Genomic DNA, 22,844 nt, shown 5'->3' with positions numbered 1-22,844 from the left:
GTTCAGCCTGGTTAGAGGGACATCACTACCTATTATAATGGTGTTGTCTATGATGAACCATTATCATTTCCTTGTTCAGCCTGGTTAGAGGGGCATCAGTACCTCTTATAATGGAGTCCACTATGATGAACCATTATCTTCTCCTTGTTCAGCCTGGTTAGAGGGACCTCAGTACCTCATGTAATGGAGTCCCGTATGATGAACCATTATCTTCCCCTTGTTCAGCCCGTTTAGAGGGACATCAGTACATCTTACAATGGAGTCCCCTATGATGAACCATTATCTTCTCCTTGTTCAGCCTGGTTAGAGGGACATCAGTACCTCTTATAATGGAGTCCCCTATGATGAACCATTATCTTCTCCTTGTTCAGCCTGGTTAGAGGGACATCAGTACCTCTTATAATGGAGTCCCCTATGATGAACCATTATCTTCTCCTTGTTTAGCCTGGTTAGAGGGACATCAGTACCTCTTATAATGGAGTCCCCTATGATGAACCTTTATCTTCTCCTTGTTCAGCCTGGTTAGTGGGACCTCAGTACCTCATGTAATGGAGTCCCGTATGATGACCCATTATCTTCCCCTTGTTCAGCCCGTTTAGAGGGACATCAGTACATCTTACAATGGAGTCCCCTATGATGAACCATTATCTTCTCCTTGTTCAGCCTGGTTAGAGGGACATCAGTACCTCTTATAATGGAGTCCCCTATGATGAACCATTATCTTCTCCTTGTTCAGCCTGGTTAGATGGACATCAGTACCTCTTATAATGGAGTCCCCCTATGATGAACCATTACCTTCTCCTTGTTCAGCCTGGTTAGAGGGACATCAGTACCTCTTATAATGGAGTCCCCTATGATGAACCATTATCTTCTCCTTGTTCAGCCTGGTTACAGGGATATCAGTACCTCTTATAATGGAGTCCCCTATGATGAACCATTATCTTCTCCTTGTTCAGCCTGGTTACAGGGATATCAGTACCTCTTATAATGGAGTCCCATATGATGAACCATTATCTTTTCCTTGTTCAGCCTGGTTAGTGGGGCATCAGTGTGTCTAACAATGAAGTCTTCTATGATGAGAGTCCATCTTCTCCTTGTTCAGCCTGGTTAGGGGGGCATGAGTGTATCTTACAATGGAGTCCTCTATGAGGAGAGTTCATCTTCTCCTTGTTCAGCCTGGTTAGGGTGCATCAGTGTATCTTACAATGAAGTCCTCTATGATGAGAGTCCATCTTCTCCTTGTTCAGCCTGGTTAGGGGGGCATCAGTGTATCTTAGTATGGAGTCCTCTATGATGAGACTCCATCTTCTCCTTGTTCAGCCTGGTTAGCGGGGCATCATTGTATCTTACAATGGAGTCCTCTATGATGAGAGGCCATCTTCTCCTTGTGCACCCTGGTTAGGGGGGCATCATTGTATCTTACAATGGAGTCCTCTGTGATGAGAGTCCATATTCTCCTTGTTCAGTCTGGTTAAGGGGCATCAGTGTATCTTACAATGGTGTCCTCTATGATGAAAGTCCATCTTTTCCTTTTTCAGCCTGGTTAGGGGGCATCAGTGTATCTTACAATGGAATCCTCTGTGATGAGAGTCCATCTTCTCCTTGTTCAGCCTGGTTAGGGGGACATCAGTGTATCTTACAATGGAGTCCTCTATGATGAGAGTCCATCTTCTCCTTGTTCAGCCTGGTTAGAGGGGCATCAGTATATCTTACAATGGAGTCCTGTATGATGAGAGTCCATCTTCCCCTTCTTTAGCCTGGTTAGGGGGCATCAATGTATCTTACAATGGAGTCCTCTATGATGAGAGTCCTGGGAATATCTTCTCCTTTTTCAGCCTGGTTAGGGGGTCATCAGTGTATCTTACAATGGAGTCCTCTATGATGAGAGTCCATCTTCTCCTTGTTCATCCTGATTAGCGGGGCATCAGTGTATCTTACAATGGAGTCCTCTATGATGAGAGTCCATCTTCTCCTTGTTCAGCCTGGTTAGGGGGGCATCAGTGTATCTTACAATGAAGTCCTCTATGATCAGAGCCCATCTTCTCCTTGTTCAGCCTGGTTAGAGGGACAAAAGTGTATCTTATAATGGAGTCCTCTATGATGAGAGTCCATCTTCTCCTTGTGCAGCCTGGTTAGCGGGGCATCAGTGTATCTTACAATGAAGTCCTCTATGATGAGAGTCCATCTTCTCCTTGTTCAGCCTGGTTAGAGGAACAACAGTGTATCTTATAATGGAGTTCTCTATGATGAGATTCCATCTTCTCCTTATGCAGCCTGGTTAGCGTGGCATCAGTGTATCTTACAATGGAGTCCTCTATGATGAGAGTCCATCTTCTCCTTGTTCAGTCTGGTTAGGGAGCATCAGTGTATCTTACAAAGGAGTCCGCTATGATGATAGTCCATCTTCTCCTTGTTCATCCTGGTTAGAGGGGCATCAGTGTATCTTACAATGGAGTCCTCTATGATGAAAGTCCATCTTCTCCTTGTTCAGCCTGGTTAGGGGGGCATCAGTGTATCTTACAATGGCGTCCTCTATGATGAGAGTCCATCTTCTCCTTCTTCAACGTGGTTAGGGGAGCATCAGTGTATCTTACAATGGAGTCCTCTATGATAAGAGTCCTGGGAATATCTTCTCCTTTTTCAGCCTGGTTAGGGGGGCATCTGTGTATCTTACAATGGAGTCCTCTATGATGAGAGTCAATCTCCTTGTTCAGCCTGGTTAGAGGGGCATCAGTGTATCTTACAATGGAGTCCTCTATGATCAGAGTCCATCTTCTCTTTGTTCAGTCTGATTAGAGGGGCATCAGTGTATCTTACAAAGGAGTCCTCTATGATGAGAGTCCATCTTCTCCTTGTTCAGCCTGGTTAGGGGGGCATCAGTGTATCCTACAATGGAGTCCTCTATGATGAGAGTCCATCTTCTCCTTGTTCAGCCTGGTTAGCGGGGCGTCAGTGTATCTTATAATGGAGTCCTCTCTGATGAGAGTCCATCTTCTCCTTGTTCAGCCTGGTTAGGGGGGGCATCAGTGTATCTTACAATGGAGTCCTCTATGACAAGAGTTCTGTGTTTGTTTGCCTTAGGGGCTTAGTGTTTGGGGCTCCACTGAGAGTGACAGTACGTGTGATGTTAGGTGCTGTTTCTTCTGAGTGCCTTTGGGCTTGCTGAGACATAGCTTTGACAATTGGTGATCTAAACAATCTCTGTTGTTTACGAACACTGCTTTTAAGTACCTCAGCATGCGTTAGCGTTTGTGTATGTTGTGCACTATGTGAGATGGGTGTTGTGTGCGTGTGTGTGTGTGTGTGTGTGTGTGTGTGATTTCGGCAACCTGATATGCACGTGTATGTGTGAATTTAGCCTCCAGTGTCATTGTGTAAGTATACCTGTCACATATTGTGTCTGCTTCTTTAAGGATTAAGAATTTTGTTGAACAGAAATATGAAAATAAGTCATTTATATATATTCAACAAACCAAATGAAGCTGTTGGATCAAAGTTAGTGACATATGGATATAAGAACAAGAGGTGCAATGTCCTGTTTCAAATCATAGCACTTAAATAAATTCATCTGACAGTTTAGATTGCTTGGTTTGTGAGACATTAGAAAATGAAAACTTAATTCACTTTGTGAATGTAAAGTGAGACGGTGTTATTGTGTTCCTGTATATATTCGAGAGCAGCCAGACAACTGCAAAGACATCTCATTTGCTGTACAGAGGCATACCAATGGCATACATCACAAGCATGTTTATTTATTGTTATTTATTTACCATGAAAGTCCAACTGGGACGGAGCCCATTTTCAACGGAGGCCCAGAAGAAACACTCCAGAGACATTTGACAATTTACAGAATGATTATGCCATTTCAGACATTACATAGTTGTCTACATTTTTCAATAAATACAAAACAACAGTTTCACTGATTTACAGTTGGTGTAGTCTGACATATGACATACATATTTGGTGTTTGATGGAGAGGAACAGCAAACAGAGATTAATATTCTTACAGTATTGCAGCAGTGGCAAGCAAGTTAAACTGTGTAGCAGATTCCAGTCGCATTTCATATACACCTTAGTGCAGGTTTAGGAAATCTGCGTAGCAGATTCCAGTCGCATTTCATATACACCTTAGTGCAGGTTTAGGAAATCTGTGTAGCAGATTCCAGTCGCATTTCATATACACCTTAGTGCAGGTTTAGGAAATCTGCGTAGCAGATTCCAGTCGCATTTCATATACACCTTAGTGCAGGTTTAGGAAATCTGCGTAGCAGATTCCAGTCGCATTTCATATACACCTTAGTGCAGGTTTAGGAAATCTGTGGCAGATTCCAGTCGCATTTCATATACACCTTAGTGCAGGTTTAGGAAAGCTGCGTAGCAGATTCCAGTCGCATTTCATATACACCTTAGTGCAGGTTTAGGAAATCTGCGTAGCAGATTCCAGTCGCATTTCATATACACCTTAGTGCAGGTTTAGGAAAGCTGCGTAGCAGATTCCAGTGGCATTTCATATACACCTTAGTGCAGGTTTAGGAAAGCTGCGTAGCAGATTCCAGTCGCATTTCATATACACCTTAGTGCAGGTTTAGGAAAGCTGCGTAGCAGATTCCAGTCGCATTTCATATACACCTTAGTGCAGGTTTAGGAAATCTGCGTAGCAGATTCCAGTTGCATTTCATATACACCTTAGTGCAGGTTTAGGAAATCTGCGTAGCAGATTCCAGTCGCATTTCATATACACCTTAGTGCAGGTTTAGGAAATCTGTGCAGCAGATTCCAGTCGCATTTCATATACACCTTAGTGCAGGTTTAGGAAATCTGCGTAGCAGATTCCAGTCGCATTTCATATACACCTTAGTGCAGGTTTAGGAAATCTGTGCAGCAGATTCCAGTCGCATTTCATATACACCTTAGTGCAGGTTTAGGAAATCTGCGTAGCAGATTCCAGTCGCATTTCATATACACCTTAGTGCAGGTTTAGGAAATCTGTGTAGCAGATTCCAGTCGCATTTCATATACACCTTAGTGCAGGTTTAGGAAATCTGCGTAGCAGATTCCAGTCGCATTTCATATACACCTTAGTGCAGGTTTAGGAAATCTGTGCAGCAGATTCCAGTCGCATTTCATATACACCTTAGTGCAGGTTTAGGAAATCTGCGTAGCAGATTCCAGTCGCATTTCATATACACCTTAGTGCAGGTTTAGGAAATCTGCGTGGCAGATTCCAGTCGCATTTCATATACACCTTAGTGCAGGTTTAGGAAAGCTGCGAGCAGATTCCAGTCGCATTTCATATACACCTTAGTGCAGGTTTAGGAAATCTGCGTAGCAGATTCCAGTCGCATTTCATATACACCTTAGTGCAGGTTTAGGAAAGCTGCGTGGCAGATTCCAGTCGCATTTCATATACACCTTAGTGCAGGTTTAGGAAAGCTGCGTGGCAGATTCCAGTCGCATTTCATATACACCTTAGTGCAGGTTTAGGAAAGCTGCGTAGCAGATTCCAGTCGCATTTCATATACACCTTAGTGCAGGTTTAGGAAAGCTGCGTAGCAGATTCCAGTCGCATTTCATATACACCTTAGTGCAGGTTTAGGAAAGCTGCGTAGCAGATTCCAGTCGCATTTCATATACACCTTAGTGCAGGTTTAGGAAATCTGTGTAGCAGATTCCAGTCACATTTCATATACACCTTAGTGCAGGTTTAGGAAATCTGTGCAGCAGATTCCAGTCGCATTTCATATACACCTTAGTGCAGGTTTAGGAAATCTGCGTAGCAGATTCCAGTCGCATTTCATATACACCTTAGTGCAGGTTTAGGAAATCTGTGCAGCAGATTCCAGTCGCATTTCATATACACCTTAGTGCAGGTTTAGGAAATCTGCGTAGCAGATTCCAGTCGCATTTCATATACACCTTAGTGCAGGTTTAGGAAAGCTGCGTAGCAGATTCCAGTCGCATTTCATATACACCTTAGTGCAGGTTTAGGAAAGCTGCGTAGCAGATTCCAGTCGCATTTCATATACACCTTAGTGCAGGTTTAGGAAAGCTGCGTAGCAGATTCCAGTCGCATTTCATATACACCTTAGTGCAGGTTTAGGAAAGCTGCGTAGCAGATTCCAGTCGCATTTCATATACACCTTAGTGCAGGTTTAGGAAATCTGTGTAGCAGATTCCAGTCGCATTTCATATACACCTTAGTGCAGGTTTAGGAAATCTGTGCAGCAGATTCCAGTCGCATTTCATATACACCTTAGTGCAGGTTTAGGAAAGCTGCAAGAAGAATATCTCGCACAAATAAATGATGATGCAATGCCAGTGATACATGAGCCAAGAAAACTATTAGTGCATCTCAGACGTAGAACTGACTAGGAAATGAAGTTAATGGAAAGCTTTACATGCCATTAAGAAGCAATAAAGCAAGGCAAAATTTGTTTTGAACTGCAAAATAGGAAGAAAATCGAATAAAGGACAAGATTACCACTTGCTTTCCGTTGACGTAGTCTCAACACTGGGATGCTGAACTCATTTTAGTAACAGAAGCAGATAAAGAGAGAGTAACAAAACTCCAATTGTGTATATTTAGCATGCCCTTATAAAGGTACAGAATCCTTAGAGTGCTGTATGATATTTCATCAGCAATATATTTTATAAAGAGCTGTTGCACATATTCTTGAAATCTTTGAATATGTAAACATAACTGATAATATATTACTATGACTGAATATAATATAATATGTTCATTCTACCATGCATTTAAATATCAAATTATATCCTATGTCTAGTTCTCTGCCTCTTTATGCTGTATTTCAACAACTTATATTTATATATTATAATGGGCATTGGTAAATGGGCGGCCATGGTGGTGCAGTGGTTAGCATTGCTGCCTCACAGCAAGAGGTTCTCCGGTTCGATCCTCGGCTGGGGTGCCTTCTGTGCGGAGTCTGCATGTCCTCCCTGTGGTCGCGTGGGTTTCCTCCGGGTGCTCCGGTTTCCTCCCACATCCCAAAGACATGCTGCAGGTGGATTGGACACTCTAAATTGGCCCTAGGTGTGCGTGTGAGTGTGCCTTCTGTGGCTGGCAACTCGACACCGTAAAACTCCACTGCCATTCAATGTGCGGACAAGGTGATCCGCTGTGGTGACCCCTAACCAGGAAAAAGCCGAAAGAAGAAGAAGAATGGGCATTGGTAAATCTGACTCTGTGTGCATGTGCGTGTGTGTGTGCGCGTGCGCATGTGTGTGTGTGTGTGTGTGTGTGTGTGTGTGTGTGTGTGTGTGTGTGTGCGCGTGCGCATGTGTGTGTGTGTGTGTGTGTGTGTGTGTGTGAGTAAATGAAGAGGCCTGCTTAACACTAATCACTATCGCAGTTTCAACTTTTCAGCTCCTCCAAAATATATAAAGTGACAGTAATGCCTTTTTTTTAGTACCAGCAGCTGTCTTTTCTCTGGTTGAGAATTATTTTGACCTCACAACTCATGTATTTACTACTTTTTTCTTCTTTTTTCCATTCTCAGATGGACTATCTGCATTTCGTAATTTTCTACAGACAGAATTCAGTGAAGAGAACATTGAGTTCTGGGTTGCATGTGAGGACTTCAAAAAGACAAAGATGTCTGCAAAAATTGCTCCCAAAGCCCACAACATTTTTACAGAATTTATTGGAATTCAGGCTCCCAAAGAGGTGCGTTTGTTATGTATTCTGTCAATGATTTCTTGTGTCCATTTGTATATGCATTCCCCGGCATTTCTAAAAGATATTTCCTTTTCTGGTTTATTAAGGAAAACACATGTGGCTCTTATCATTTACTTTATGTAGATAAAAACAGCAACAACTCAGACAACAACAGAATATTTCCATATATATATATATATAAAGTATTTATTATGGATGCCAAACATCTTTGAGATCTACTTAGGTGTCATGGTACCAGTTTGGCTATCAAAAGGCTGTTGTGAAAGGTGTGAGTACTGTGCACCATCCTCGCGTGATAGGCGTGAGTACTATGCACCATCCTCATGTGAGAGGCATGAGTACTGTGCACCATCCTCACATGAGAGGCGTGAGTACTGTGCACCATCCTCATGTGATAGGCGTGAGTACTGTGCACCATCCTCATGTGAGAGGCATGAGTACTGTGCACCATCCTCACATGAGAGGCGTGAGTACTATGCACCATCCTCATGTGAGAGGCATGACTACTGTGCACCATCCTCACATGAGAGGCGTGAGTACTGTGCACCATCCTCACATCCTTTATCAACTGCTATATTGCCTGAAAGCATTTTTGCAAAGGTTACAAAATGGACCTCATACTATAAAAACAAACCAGCTAAGTGCTACTTTCAAACAGGAGTCAAACAGTTCAACTTCTTTCTAGAACACTATGGATCTTAACCCCCGCCACAACAAACAGCACATATTAAAGTGTAAAGTGGATATGTTTCAGCTACATTACCTTACATCAGCCTGAGGGATCTAGGCTGCTCTTTTAATTGCCCTAACATTTTATTTCCTCAATGCCCACCTTCTCCCTTACTCTTTATTCAAGTGCCCCACGCCCTTTTAAATATCTCTGTGTGCCCCACGCCCTTTTAAATATCTCTGTGTGCCCCATGCCCTTTTAAATATCTCTGTGTGCCCCACACCCTTTTAAATATCTCTGTGGATTTCCTCTCCACCACCAATTCCAGCAGTCCATTCCATATGCTCAGAATTCTCTTTAAGAAAAAGAACTTTCAGAGACCCAAAAAGTAGTTAGTTCCTAAAGTCTGATGCCCGTGTCCTGTCCTTCATCCTCTGTACTTCCTGTACAGAATGGTTCTATCACATCACCATTCAATCTGATGTCTGTGCCCTGTCCTTCCTATACAAAATGTCTCCTTCACATCACCCCTCAGTCTGATGTCTGTGCCCCCTCCTTCATCCTGTGTCCTTCCTGTACAGAATGGTTCCTTCAAATCACCTCTCAGTCTGATGTCTGTAGCCCCTCCTTCATCCTGTGTCCTTCCTGTACAGAATGGCTCCTTCACATCAGCCCTCAGTCTGATGTCTGTACCCCCTCCTTCATCCTGTGTCCTTCCTGTACAGAATGGTTCCTTCAAATCACCTCTCAGTCTGATGTCTGTGCCCCCTTCTTCATCCCCTGTCCTTCCTGTACAGAATGACTCATTTACATCACCCCTCAGTCTGATGTCTGTGCCCCCTCCTTCATCATCTGTCCTTCCTATACAGAATGGCTCGTTCATATCACCCCTCAGTCTGATTTCTTTGCCCCCTCCTTTATCCCCGGTCCTTCCTGTACAGAATGACGCACTTACATCACCCCTCAATCTGATCTCTATGCCCCCTCCTTCATCCTCTGTCCTTCTTGAACAGAATGGCTCGTTCATAACACCCCTAAGTCTGATGTCTCTGCCCCCTCCTTCATCATCTGTCGATTCTGTACAAATGGCTACTTCAAATAAGCCATCAGCCTGATGCCTGTGCCCCTCCTTCGTCCTCTGTCCTTCCTGTACAGAATGGCTCATTTACATCACCCCTGTCTGATGTCTGTGCCCCCTCCTTCATCCTCTGTCCTTCCTGTACAGAATGGCTGGTTTAAATCATCCCTCAGTCTGATATCTATGCCTCCCCTTCCTCTGTCCTTCCTGTACAAATGGCTATTTCACATCACACTAACATGATCATGTGCACCAGTATCATACCCCTGTATCTCCTCACTTCAGTTGAGAAGAGCTCTAATTCCTCTAGACTTTAGCCATATTCCTTCCTCTTCATCCCATGATCTTTGTAGTACATTTCCTCTAAATTCCTTTAAAGTACATTTACTTCATTTCCTAATCTGTCCCCCAGGACTGTATACCACTCATTATGTGATTTGATCTAGCTTTGTAAGAGTAGAATCATTACCTCAGTGTTTCACATCATGAGGATACACTCCTGATTTCTGTCTGATACTGCTACTTCCTTCTCACACAGCTCCATCGCTTCCTGATTTCTGTTTGTTACTGCTGTTTCCCTCTCACATGGATCCATTTCTTCCTGAGTTCTGTTTGATACTGCTACTTCCCTCTCACATGGCTCCATTTGTTCCTGATTTCTGTCTGATACTGCTACTTCCCTCTCACACGGCTCCATTGGTTCCTGATTTCTGTTTGTTACTGCTATTTCCCTCTCACATGGATCCATTTGTTCCTGATTTCTGTTTGATACTGCTACTTCCCTCTCACGCAGCTCCATTTGTTCCTGATTTCTGTCTGATACTGCTACTTCCCTCTCACATGGCTCCATTGGGTCCTGATTTCTGTTTGATACTGCTACTTCCATCTCACATGGCTCCATTGGTTGCTGATTTCCATCTGATATTGCTACTTCCCTCTCAAACTGCTCCATTTGCTCCTGATTTCTGTTTGATACTGCTACTTCCCTCTCACATGGCTCCATTGCTTCCTGATTTCTGTTTGATACTGCTACTTCCCTCTCTCATGGCTCCATTGGCTGCTGATTTCCATCTGATACTGCTACTTCCCTCTCACACGGCTCCATTTGTTCCTGATTTCTGTTTGATACCTCTCCTTCCATCTCACATGGCTCCATTTGTCCCTGATTTCTGTCTGATACTGCTGCTTCTCTCTCACATAGCTACATTGGTTCCTGACTTCTGTCTGATACTGCTACTTCCCTCTCACATGGCTCCATTTGTTCCTGATTTCTGTCTGATACTGCTACTTCCCTCTCACACGGCTCCACTGGTTCCTGATTTCTGTTTGATACTGCTACTTCACTCTCACACTACTCCATTGGGTCCTGATTTCTGTCTGATACTGCTACTTCCCTCTCACATGGCTCCATTTGTTCCTGATTTCTGTCTGATATTGCTACATTCCTCTCACATGGCTCCACTTGTTCTGGATTTCTGTTTGATACTCCTACTTTCCTCTCAGATGCCTCCATTTGTTCCAGATTTCTGTCTGATACTGCTACTTCCCTCTCACACAGCTCCATTTGTTCCTGATTTCTGTCAGATACTGCTACTTCCTCTCACACACCTCCATTGGTTCCTGATTTCTGTCTGATACTGCTACGTCCCTCTCTCACGGCTCCATTGGTTCATGATCTCTGTCTGATACTGCTACTTCCCTCTCACACAGCTCCATTGGTTCCTGATTTCTGTTTGTTACTGCTATTTCCCTCTCACATGTATCCATTTGTTCCTGATTTCTGTTTGATATTGCTACATTCCTCTCACATGGCTTCATTTGTTCCTGATTTCTGTCTGATACAGCTACTTCCCTCTCACACGGCTCCATTGGTTCCCAATTTCTGTCTGATACTGCTACTTCCCTCTCACATGGCTCCATTGCTTCCCGATTTCTGTTTGATACTGCTACTTCCCTCTCTCATGGCTCCATTGGCTGCTGATTTCCATCTGATACTGCTACTTCCCTCTCACATGGCTCCATTGGTTCCTGATTTCTGTTTGATACTGCTACTTCCCTCTCACATGGCTCCATTTGTTCCTGATTTCTGTTTGATACTGTTACTTCCATCTCACATGGCTCCATTGGTTCCTGATTTCTGTCTGATACTGCTACTTCCCTCTCACATGGCTCCATTTGTTCCTGATTTCTGTCTGATACTGCTACTTCCCTCTCACATGGCTCCATTTGTTCCTGATTTCTGTCTGATACTGCTACTTCCATCTCACATGGCTCCATTGGTTCCTGATTTCTGTTTGATACTGCTACTTCCATCTCACATGGCTCCATTGGTTCCTGATTTCTGTCTGATACTGCTACTTCCCTCTCACACGGCTCCACTGGTTCCTGATTTCTGTTTGATACTGCTACTTCACTCTCACGTGACTCCATTTGTTCCTGATTTCTGTCTGATACTGCTAATTCCCTCTCACATGACTTCATTTGTTCCTGATTTCTGTCTGATACTGCTACTTCCATCCTGCATGGCTCCATTGGTTTCTGATTTCTGTCTGATACTGCTACTTCCCTCTCACATGGCTCCATTTGTTCCTGATTTCTGTCTGATACTGCTACTTCCCTCTCACATGGCTCCATTTGTTCCTGATTTCTGTCTGATACTGCTACTTCCCTCTCACATGGCTCCATTTGTTCCTGATTTCTGTCTGATACTGCTACTTCCCTCTCACATGGCTCCATTTGTTCCTGATTTCTGTTTGATACTGCTACTTCCATCTCACATGGCTCCATTGGTTCCTGATTTCTGTTTGATACTGCTACTTCCCTCTCACATGGCTCCATTTGTTCCTGATTTCTGTCTGATACTGCTACTTCCCTCTCACATGGCTCCATTTGTTCCTGATTTCTGTTTGATACTGCTACTTCCCTCTCACATGGCTCCATTTGTTCCTGATTTCTGTCTGATACTGCTACTTCCCTCTCACATGGCTCCATTTGTTCCTGATTTCTGTCTGATACTGCTACTTCCCTCTCACATGGCTCCATTTGTTCCTGATTTCTGTCTGATACTGCTACGTCCCTCTCTCACAGCTCCATTGGTTCCTGATTTCTGTTTGTACTTCTCTCTCACACGGCTCCATTTGTTCCTGATTTCTGTCTGATACTGCTACTTCCCTCTCACATGGCTCCATTGGTTCCTGATTTCTGTTTGATACTGCTACTTCCCTCTCACATGGCTCCATTGGTTCCTGATTTCTGTTTGATACTGCTACTTCCCTCTCACATGGCTCCATTTGTTCCTGATTTCTGTTTGATACTGCTACTTCTCTCTCACACGGCTCCATTTGTTCCTGATTTCTGTTTGATACTGCTACTTCACTCTCACATGACTCCATTGGTCCTGATTTCTGTTTGATACTGCTACTTCCCTCTCACATGGCTCCATTTGTTCCTGATTTCTGTCTGATACTGCTACTTCCCTCTCACATGGCTCCATTGGTTCCTGATTTCTGTTTGATACTGCTACTTCCCTTTCACATGGCTCCATTTGTTCCTGATTTCTGTCTGATACTGCTACTTCCCTCTCACATGGCTCCATTTGTTCCTGATTTCTGTCTGATACTGCTATTTCCCTCTCGCATGGATCCATTTGTTCCTGATTTCTGTTTGATACTGCTACTTCCCTCTCACATGGCTCCATTTGTTCCTGATTTCTGTCTGATACTGCTACTTCCCTCTCACATGGCTCCATTTGTTCCTGATTTCTGTTTGATACTGCTACTTCCCTCTCACATGGCTCCATTTGTTCCTGATTTCTGTCTGATACTGCTACTTCCCTCTCACATGGCTCCATTTGTTCCTGATTTCTGTCTGATACTGCTACTTCCCTCTCACATGGCTCCATTTGTTCCTGATTTCTGTCTGATACTGCTACTTCCCTCTCACATGGCTCCATTTGTTCCTGATTTCTGTTTGATACTGCTACTTCCCTCTCACATGGCTCCATTTGTTCCTGATTTCTGTCTGATACTGCTACTTCCCTCTCACATGGCTCCATTTGTTCCTGATTTCTGTCTGATACTGCTACTTCCCTCTCACATGGCTCCATTTGTTCCTGATTTCTGTCTGATACTGCTACTTCCCTCTCACATGGCTCCATTTGTTCCTGATTTCTGTCTGATACTGCTACTTCCCTCTCACATGGCTCCATTGGTTCCTGATTTCTGTCTGATACTGCTACTTCCCTCTCACATGGCTCCATTTGTTCCTGATTTCTGTCTGATACTGCTAATTCCCTCTCACAACTTCATTTGTTCCTGATTTCTGTCTGATACTGCTACTGCTACTTTCCTGTCACGCGGCTCCATTGCTTCCTGATTTCTGTTTGTTACTGCTACTTCCCTGTCACATGGCTCCACTGGTTCCTGATTTCTGTCTGATACTGCTACTTCCCTCTCACGCGGCTCCATTGGTTCCTGATTTCTGTTTGATACTGCTACTTCCCTCTCACATGGCTCCATTTGTTCCTGATTTCTGTCTGATACTGCTACTTCCCTCTCACATGGCTCCATTTGTTCCTGATTTCTGTCTGATACTGCTACTTCCCTCTCACATGGCTCCATTTGTTCCTGATTTCTGTCTGATACTGCTACTTCCCTCTCACATGGCTCCATTTGTTCCTGATTTCTGTTTGATACTGCTACTTCCATCTCACATGGCTCCATTGGTTCCTGATTTCTGTCTGATACTGCTACTTCCCTCTCACATGGCTCCATTTGTTCCTGATTTCTGTTTGATACTGCTACTTCCCTCTCACATGGCTCCATTTGTTCCTGATTTCTGTCTGATACTGCTACTTCCCTCTCACATGGCTCCATTTGTTCCTGATTTCTGTTTGATACTGCTACTTCCCTCTCACATGGCTCCATTTGTTCCTGATTTCTGTTTGATACTGCTACTTCCCTCTCACATGGCTCCATTTGTTCCTGATTTCTGTTTGATACTGCTACTTCCCTCTCACATGGCTCCATTTGTTCCTGATTTCTGTCTGATACTGCTACTTCCCTCTCACATGGCTCCATTTGTTCCTGATTTCTGTTTGATACTGCTACTTCCCTCTCACATGGCTCCATTGGTTCCTGATTTCTGTCTGATACTGCTACTTCCCTCTCACATGGCTCCATTTGTTCCTGATTTCTGTTTGATACTGCTACTTCCCTCTCACATGGCTCCATTTGTTCCTGATTTCTGTCTGATACTGCTACTTCCTTCTCATGGCTCCATTGTTCCTGATTTCTGCTCCATTTGTTCCTGATTTCTGTTTGATACTGCTACTTCCCTCTCACATGGCTCCATTTGTTCCTGATTTCTGTCTGATACTGCTACTTCCCTCTCACATGGCTCCATTTCTTCCTGATTTCTGTCTGATACTGCTAATTCCCTCTCAAGTGGCTCCATTTGTTCCTGATTTCTGTCTGATACTGCTACTTCCCTCTCACATGGCTCCATTTGTTCCTGATTTCTGTTTGATACTGCTACTTCCATCTCACATGGCTCCATTGGTTCCTGATTTCTGTCTGATACTGCTACTTCCCTCTCACATGGCTCCATTTGTTCCTGATTTCTGTTTGATACTGCTACTTCCCTCTCACATGGCTCCATTTGTTCCTGATTTCTGTTTGATACTGTTACTTCCCTCTCAAACAGCTCCATTGGTTCCTGATTTCTGTTTGATACTGCTACTTCCCTATCACATGGCTCCATTTGTTCCTGATTTCTGTCTGATACTGCTAATTCCCTCTCACATGGCTCCATTTGTTCCTGATTTCTGTTTGATACTGCTACTTCCCTCTCACATGGCTCCATTTGTTCCTGATTTCTGTCTGATACTGCTACTTCCCTCTCACATGGCTCCATTTGTTCCTGATTTCTGTCTGATACTGCTACTTCCCTCTCACATGGCTCCATTTGTTCCTGATTTCTGTCTGATACTGCTACTTCCCTCTCACATGGCTCCATTTGTTCCTGATTTCTGTTTGATACTGCTACTTCCCTCTCACATGGCTCCATTTGTTCCTGATTTCTGTCTGATACTGCTACTTCCCTCTCACACGGTTCCATTTGTTCCTGATTTCTGTTTCATACTGCTACTTCCCTCTCACACAGCTCCACTGGTTCCTGATTTCTGTCTGATACTGCTACTTCCCTCTCACATGGCTCCATTTGTTCCTGATTTCTGTTTGATACTGCTACTTCCCTCTCACATGGCTCCATTTGTTCCTGATTTCTGTCTGATACTGCTACTTCCCTCTCACATGGCTCCATTTGTTCCTGATTTCTGTTTGATACTGCTCCTCACATGGCTCCATTTGTTCCTGATTTCTGTCTGATACTGCTACTTCCCTCTCACATGGCTCCATTTGTTCCTGATTTCTGTCTGATACTGCTACTTCCCTCTCACATGGCTCCATTTGTTCCTGATTTCTGTCTGATACTGCTAATTCTCTCTCACATGGCTCCATTTGTTCCTGATTTCTGTCTGATACTGCTACTTCCCTCTCACATGGCTCCATTTGTTCCTGATTTCTGTCTGATACTGCTACTTCCCTCACATGGCTCCATTGGTTCCTGATTTCTGTTTGATACTGCTACTTCCCTCTCACATGGCTCCATTTGTTCCTGATTTCTGTCTGATACTGCTACTTCCCTCTCACATGGCTCCATTTGTTCCTGATTTCTGTTTGATACTGCTACTTCCCTCTCACATGGCTCCATTGGTTCCTGATTTCTGTCTGATACTGCTACTTCCCTCTCACATGGCTCCATTTGTTCCTGATTTCTGTCTGATACTGCTACTTCCTGTCACATGGCTCCATTGCTTCCTGATTTCTGTTTGTTACTGCTACTTCCCTGTCATGCAGCTCCACTGGTTCCTGATTTCTGTCTGATACTGCTACTTCCATCTTACATGGCTCCATTGGTTCCTGATTTCTGTCTGATACTGTTACTTCCCTCTCACATGGCTCCATTTGTTCCTGATTTCTGTCTGATACTGCTACTTCCCTCTCACATGGCTCCATTTGTTCCTGATTTCTGTCTGATACTGCTACTTCCCTCTCACATGGCTCCATTTGTTCCTGATTTCTGTTTGATACTGCTACTTCCATCTCACATGGCTCCATTGGTTCCTGATTTCTGTCTGATACTGCTACTTCCCTCTCACACAGCTCCATTTGTTCCTGATTTCTGTTTGATACTGCTACTTCCCTCTCACATGGCTCCATTTGTTCCTGATTTCTGTCTGATACTGCTACTTCCCTCTCACATGGCTCCATTTGTTCCTGATTTCTGTTTGATACTGCTACTTCACTCTCATGCAACTCCATTTGTTCCTGATTTCTGTCTGATACTGCTACTTCCCTCTCACATGGCTCCATTTGTTCCTGATTTCTGTTTGATACTGCTACTTCCCTCTCACATGGCTCCATTGGTTCCTGATTTCTGTCTGATACTGCTAATCCCTCTCACCCGACTTCATTTGTTCCTGATTTCTGTCTGATACTGCTACTTCCCTCTCACATGGCTCCATTTGTTCCTGATTTCTGTCTGATACTGCTACTTCCCTCTCACATGGCTCCATTGGTTCCTGATTTCTGTCTGATACTGCTACTTCCCTCTCACATGGCTCCATTGGTTCCTGATTTCTGTCTGATACTGCTACTTCCCTCTCACATGGCTCCATTTGTTCCTGATTTCTGTCTGATACTGCTACTTCCCTCTCACATGGCTCCATTTGTTCCTGATTTCTGTCTGATACTGCTACTTCCCTCTCACATGGCTCCATTTGTTCCTGATTTCTGTTTGTTACTGCTACTTCCCTGTCATGCAGCTCCACTGGTTCCTGATTTCTGTCTGATACTGCTACTTCCATCTTACATGGCTCCATTGGTTCCTGATTTCTGTCTGATACTGCTACTTCCATCTCACATGGCTCCATTTGTTCCTGATTTCTGTTTGATACTGCTACTTCCCTCTCACATGGCTCCATTTGTTCCTGATTTCTGTCTGATACTGCTACTTCCCTCTCACATGGCTCCATTGGTTCCTGATTTCTGTTTGATACTGCTACTTCCCTCTCACATGGCTCCATTTGTTCCTGATTTCTGTCTGATACTGCTACTTCCCTCTCACATGGCTCCATTTGTTCCTGATTTCTGTCTGATACTGCTACTTCCCTCTCACATGGCTCCATTTGTTCCTGATTTCTGTTTGATACTGCTACTTCCCTCTCACATGGCTCCATTTGTTCCTGATTTCTGTCTGATACTGCTACTTCCCTATCACATGGCTCCATTTGTTCCTGATTTCTGTCTGATACTGCTAATTCCCTCTCACGCGGCTCCATTTGTTCCTGATTTCTGTCTGATACTGCTACTTCCATCTCACATGGCTCCATTGGTCCCTGATTTCTGTCTGATACTGCTAATTCCCTCTCACGTGGCTCCATTGACTCCTGATTTCTGTTTGATACTGCTACTTCCATCTCACATCGCTCCATTTGTTCCTGATTTCTGTCTGATACTGCTACTTCCATCTCACATGGCTCCATTTGTTCCTGATTTCTGTCTGATACTGCTAATTCCCTCTCACGCGGCTCCATTTGTTCCTGATTTCTGTCTGATACTGCTACTTCCCTCTCACATGGCTCCATTTGTTCCTGATTTCTGTCTGATACTGCTACTTCCCTCTCACATGGCTCCATTTGTTCCTGATTTCTGTTTGATACTGCTACTTCCCTCTCACATGGCTCCATTTGTTCCTGATTTCTGTCTGATACTGCTACTTCCCTCTCACATGGCTCCATTTGTTCTTGATTTCTGTTTGATACTGCTACTTCCCTCTCACATGGCTCCATTTGTTCCTGATTTCTGTCTGATACTGCTACTTCCCTCTCACATGGCTCCATTTGTTCCTGATTTCTGTCTGATACTGCTACTTCCCTCTCAAACAGCTCCATTGGTTCCTGATTTCTGTTTGATACTGCTACTTCCCTCTCACATGGCTCCATTTGTTCCTGATTTCTGTCTGATACTGCTACTTCCCTCTCACATGGCTCCATTTGTTCCTGATTTCTGTTTGATACTGCTACTTCCCTCTCACATGGCTCCATTTGTTCCTGATTTCTGTCTGATACTGCTACTTCCCTCTCACATGGCTCCATTTGTTCCTGATTTCTGTCTGATACTGCTACTTCCCTCTCACATGGCTCCATTTGTTCCTGATTTCTGTCTGATACTGCTAATTCCCTCTCACGCGGCTCCATTTGTTCCTGATTTCTGTCTGATACTGCTACTTCCATCTCACATGGCTCCATTGGTTCCTGATTTCTGTTTGATACTGCTACTTCCCTCTCACATGGCTCCATTTGTTCCTGATTTCTGTCTGATACTGCTACTTCCCTCTCACATGGCTCCATTTGTTCCTGATTTCTGTTTGATACTGCTACTTCCCTCTCACATGGCTCCATTGGTTCCTGATTTCTGTCTGATACTGCTACTTCCCTCTCACATGGCTCCATTTGTTCCTGATTTCTGTTTGATACTGCTACTTCCCTCTCACATGGCTCCATTGGTTCCTGATTTCTGTCTGATACTGCTACTTCCCTCTCACATGGCTCCATTTGTTCCTGATTTCTGTCTGATACTGCTACTTCCCTCTCACATGGCTCCATTTGTTCCTGATTTCTGTCTGATACTGCTACTTCCCTCTCACATGGCTCCATTTGTTCCTGATTTCTGTCTGATACTGCTACTTCCCTCTCACATGGCTCCATTTGTTCCTGATTTCTGTTTGATACTGCTACTTCCCTCTCACATGGCTCCATTTGTTCCTGATTTCTGTTTGATACTGCTACTTCCCTCTCACATGGCTCCATTTGTTCCTGATTTCTGTCTGATACTGCTACTTCCCTCTCACATGGCTCCATTTGTTCCTGATTTCTGTTTGATACTGCTACTTCCCTCTCACATGGCTCCATTTGTTCCTGATTTCTGTCTGATACTGCTACTTCCCTCTCACATGGCTCCATTTGTTCCTGATTTCTGTTTGATACTGCTACTTCCCTCTCACATGGCTCCATTTGTTCCTGATTTCTGTTTGATACTGCTACTTCCCTCTCACATGGCTCCATTTGTTCCTGATTTCTGTCTGATACTGCTACTTCCATCTCACATGGCTCCATTGGTTCCTGATTTCTGTCTGATACTGCTACTTCCCTCTCACATGGCTCCATTTGTTCCTGATTTCTGTCTGATACTGCTAATTCCCTCTCACATGGCTCCATTTGTTCCTGATTTCTGTCTGATACTGCTACTTCCCTCTCACATGGCTCCATTGCTTCCTGATTTCTGTTTGATACTGCTACTTCCCTCTCACATGGCTCCATTTGTTCCTGATTTCTGTCTGATACTGCTACTTCCATCTCACATGGCTCCATTGGTTCCTGATTTCTGTCTGATACTGCTACTTTCCTGTCACGTGGCTCCATTGGTTCCTGATTTCTGTTTGTTACTGCTATTTCCCTCACATGGATCCATTTATTCCTGATTTCTGTTTGATACTGCTACTTCCCTCTCACATGGCTCCATTTGTTCCTGATTTCTGTCTGATACTGCTACTTCCCTCTCACATGGCTCCATTTGTTCCTGATTTCTGTTTGATACTGCTACTTCCCTCTCACATGGCTCCATTTGTTCCTGATTTCTGTCTGATACTGCTACTTCCATCTCACATGGCTCCATTTGTTCCTGATTTCTGTCTGATACTGCTACTTCCCTCTCACATGGCTCCATTTGTTCCTGATTTCTGTTTGATACTGCTACTTCCCTCTCACATGGCTCCATTTGTTCCTGATTTCTGTCTGATACTGCTACTTCCCTCTCACACGGTTCCATTTATACATACCGCAACACTTCCCTAGTCATAGGTGACTCTATAGTCAGCACACTGATGTTCCACTCACTGGACTAAACAAGGAGAAAGTTACTGTCAGCTGCCTGTGCCAGGGGTGCCAGGATCCGACGCATAATGCATGCCTCAGGTCACTCCCACAATAAGTACAAATATGACACTGTCATTGTCCATGTTGGTGTAAATGACCTGAGACGTCTCCTCCCTGGACTACAAGGCGAAAAGAGAGACATGGGCGGGAGGAGCTCTCCTGATCTTGTATCCAGGCACGTGATGACCCTAACTCCTGAGTAGCATCCCTGCCATCACCTTAGAATTACGCCCAGTGGCTAAGGACACAAAAATGATTGACTCTCGAACAAATGGCTACAGCTTCTGGTGTCATTTCATTGGTGATCCAGTATTTGTCTGCCTGGGATGACATGATCGACAGTCGCGCATGATGCTTTGCCAGAGATTGCCTGCACCTGTCGCCCAGGGATTCCGGATACTGCTTTAAGACTCTACAATTCCTATAATGCCTTTTTAGGCAGAAGTTCAAATGACAAATTTACTCACCGTAACAGGCGCAAGTAAGCAAAATCAGAGGTCTACCCAATGCTAGAAGTCTAAACTCAAAATGCACTTCACCCCGAGGGCACTCCCTTAAAAATGGAGAACAATGACATTCTTGTGCAGTGAAGAGAGACCCTGGCTTCAAAGATCCAGAGAGCACCCCCTGGGCATTACCAGGCTTCAATTCATACCACACCTTTTCGCCACTCTTAACTTGAGAGAAAGAAGACTGGAGGCTGTCCATATTCGTTAATGATATCCACACCTCCAGGCTAGTTGCACAGCATAATAATGCATCCGGTGATTGGTTCCAAGTGCAAGCTAACTCTGGGCTTAAAGACCGCAATCCCACTGTAGCTTGCTGCTGTGACCCCCCATGCCCCAGATTCACACTCCTCATTTCTTGACACTGAAAGCGCATTAGGTGCAACCCAACACCCTAATAATGGACAATTCTCAACTACCCTTACCATTAACTGGAAAATCTTACTCATGTACTCAACTCTTTTGCTCAACGCTTTTGTGAAAAATTCTACAAATTCCAACACACTTGGCAGAATCCACTTATCTCACACCCCACCAGGGGCAGCAATATCCTAGGGACCTGGTTGGGTTAACATGAAACGGTGTTCACACTCAGAGGTCGAATTTCCCTCATTGGTCAGATCCACCGCGCCAGGTTTATCAGCCTAGACATCTGCACATCCCACTCCCAGCCCCAATTAGGGAAACCATCATAAAAAACTTCTCGAAAGCCACACCTCACACTTCTTAAGACAGTAGAAGTGGCAAACCTCATGACACCCATGCAGATGGCGGCCAGGGCTGAGGTAAGCGACTGCCGAATCCTACACAAATGCACCTCTTTATGGGAAGCACGCTTGCACGAAAGTGCATGAATCGCATGTTATCCCCTAATAGAACCAAGATGTTGTATCCTCTCCAAAAAAAGGGAAGCCAATGGTGGTCCTCTGCCATAAACAAACTCTACAACAGAAGAAAGAAACTTTTTGCAAAAAAGGTAAAAATCCCATGACTGGAGGAACTCCCTGGTCAACCTCAGCAAGAAGCTGAGATCCCTCGCCGTGGCTAAAAACCTACTGTGCTTAGTTAATAAAAACGAAAATTGCCACTGACTCTGGGAAGGCAAACCACAAAGCATTCTATAGCTATGTCAAGAATCTAAATGGGAATACTCAGATCTGCTCTGAGTTGGTTGCTACATAATGAAGCACTAAATATACAGAACCAACTGGATACTGCCAACATCCCTAGCGAGATAGGTTCAGTGCGCTAACTATACCCCCTCCTCACCCCTAGAAGGCCCATCTCTATACCCCTGAAGAATGCCAAAGTTCCACTATAATCATGGCTGCACAGGTGGGTAAAAACTTGCACTTCTCCAAAGCCAAGAACACAGCATCCATGGGACGCTGAGAATATCCTGCAGGCTGCGCTCTGCACAAACAACTGCACTACAGAATGAACTGCAAGACTCTACCTAAGCTATAATCATGTTTCAATCATAGCCTCCACCTCCAGGCTTTGTAACCACTGAATGGTGCACTCATGACAGTGTCCCATATCCCACTCATTGTGTGGAAGGCTAACCACAACGGACCCTCGAACTACCGCCCCCATTAGCCTGATGAGCCTGGTCTGCAAGGCCATGGAATGTATCATCATGGAACTCATATAAACAAAGATACTGCATAATCTTCCAAACACTGGGACTCTTACTCAGTTTGGATTTGTAAAGGCAGATCATGTTCCAACCCGATTGACTTTGTCACCACTCCCATCTGGTTCTACAGCTTAATCCCCTCTTTTTGGGAAATCTAAAGCCCTTGGCCCCTAATACTTCCAACCTACCCTAAAAT

At 44.2% G+C, this 22,844-nt stretch overlaps 1 protein-coding gene across 1 annotated transcript in view; it reads left to right on the top strand.

Annotated features, from left to right (window-relative positions):
* LOC122812319 (regulator of G-protein signaling 8-like) overlaps nucleotides 1–22,844 on the top strand; it is a 511,190-nt gene that overhangs the window by 326,628 nt on the left and 161,718 nt on the right. Inside the window, exon 6 of the mRNA XM_044084724.1 lies at nucleotides 7,518–7,684. Coding sequence (XP_043940659.1) covers nucleotides 7,518–7,684 — 167 coding nt within the window. The remainder of the gene's footprint in view (nucleotides 1–7,517; nucleotides 7,685–22,844) is intronic.

The sequence above is a fragment of the Protopterus annectens genome, chromosome 9.part0, assembly GCF_019279795.1.
Source record: "Protopterus annectens isolate FY-2018-M chromosome 9.part0, PAN1.0, whole genome shotgun sequence".
NCBI lineage: Eukaryota > Metazoa > Chordata > Ceratodontiformes > Protopteridae > Protopterus > Protopterus annectens.
This window is presented reverse-complemented; position numbering and strand designations above follow the sequence as displayed.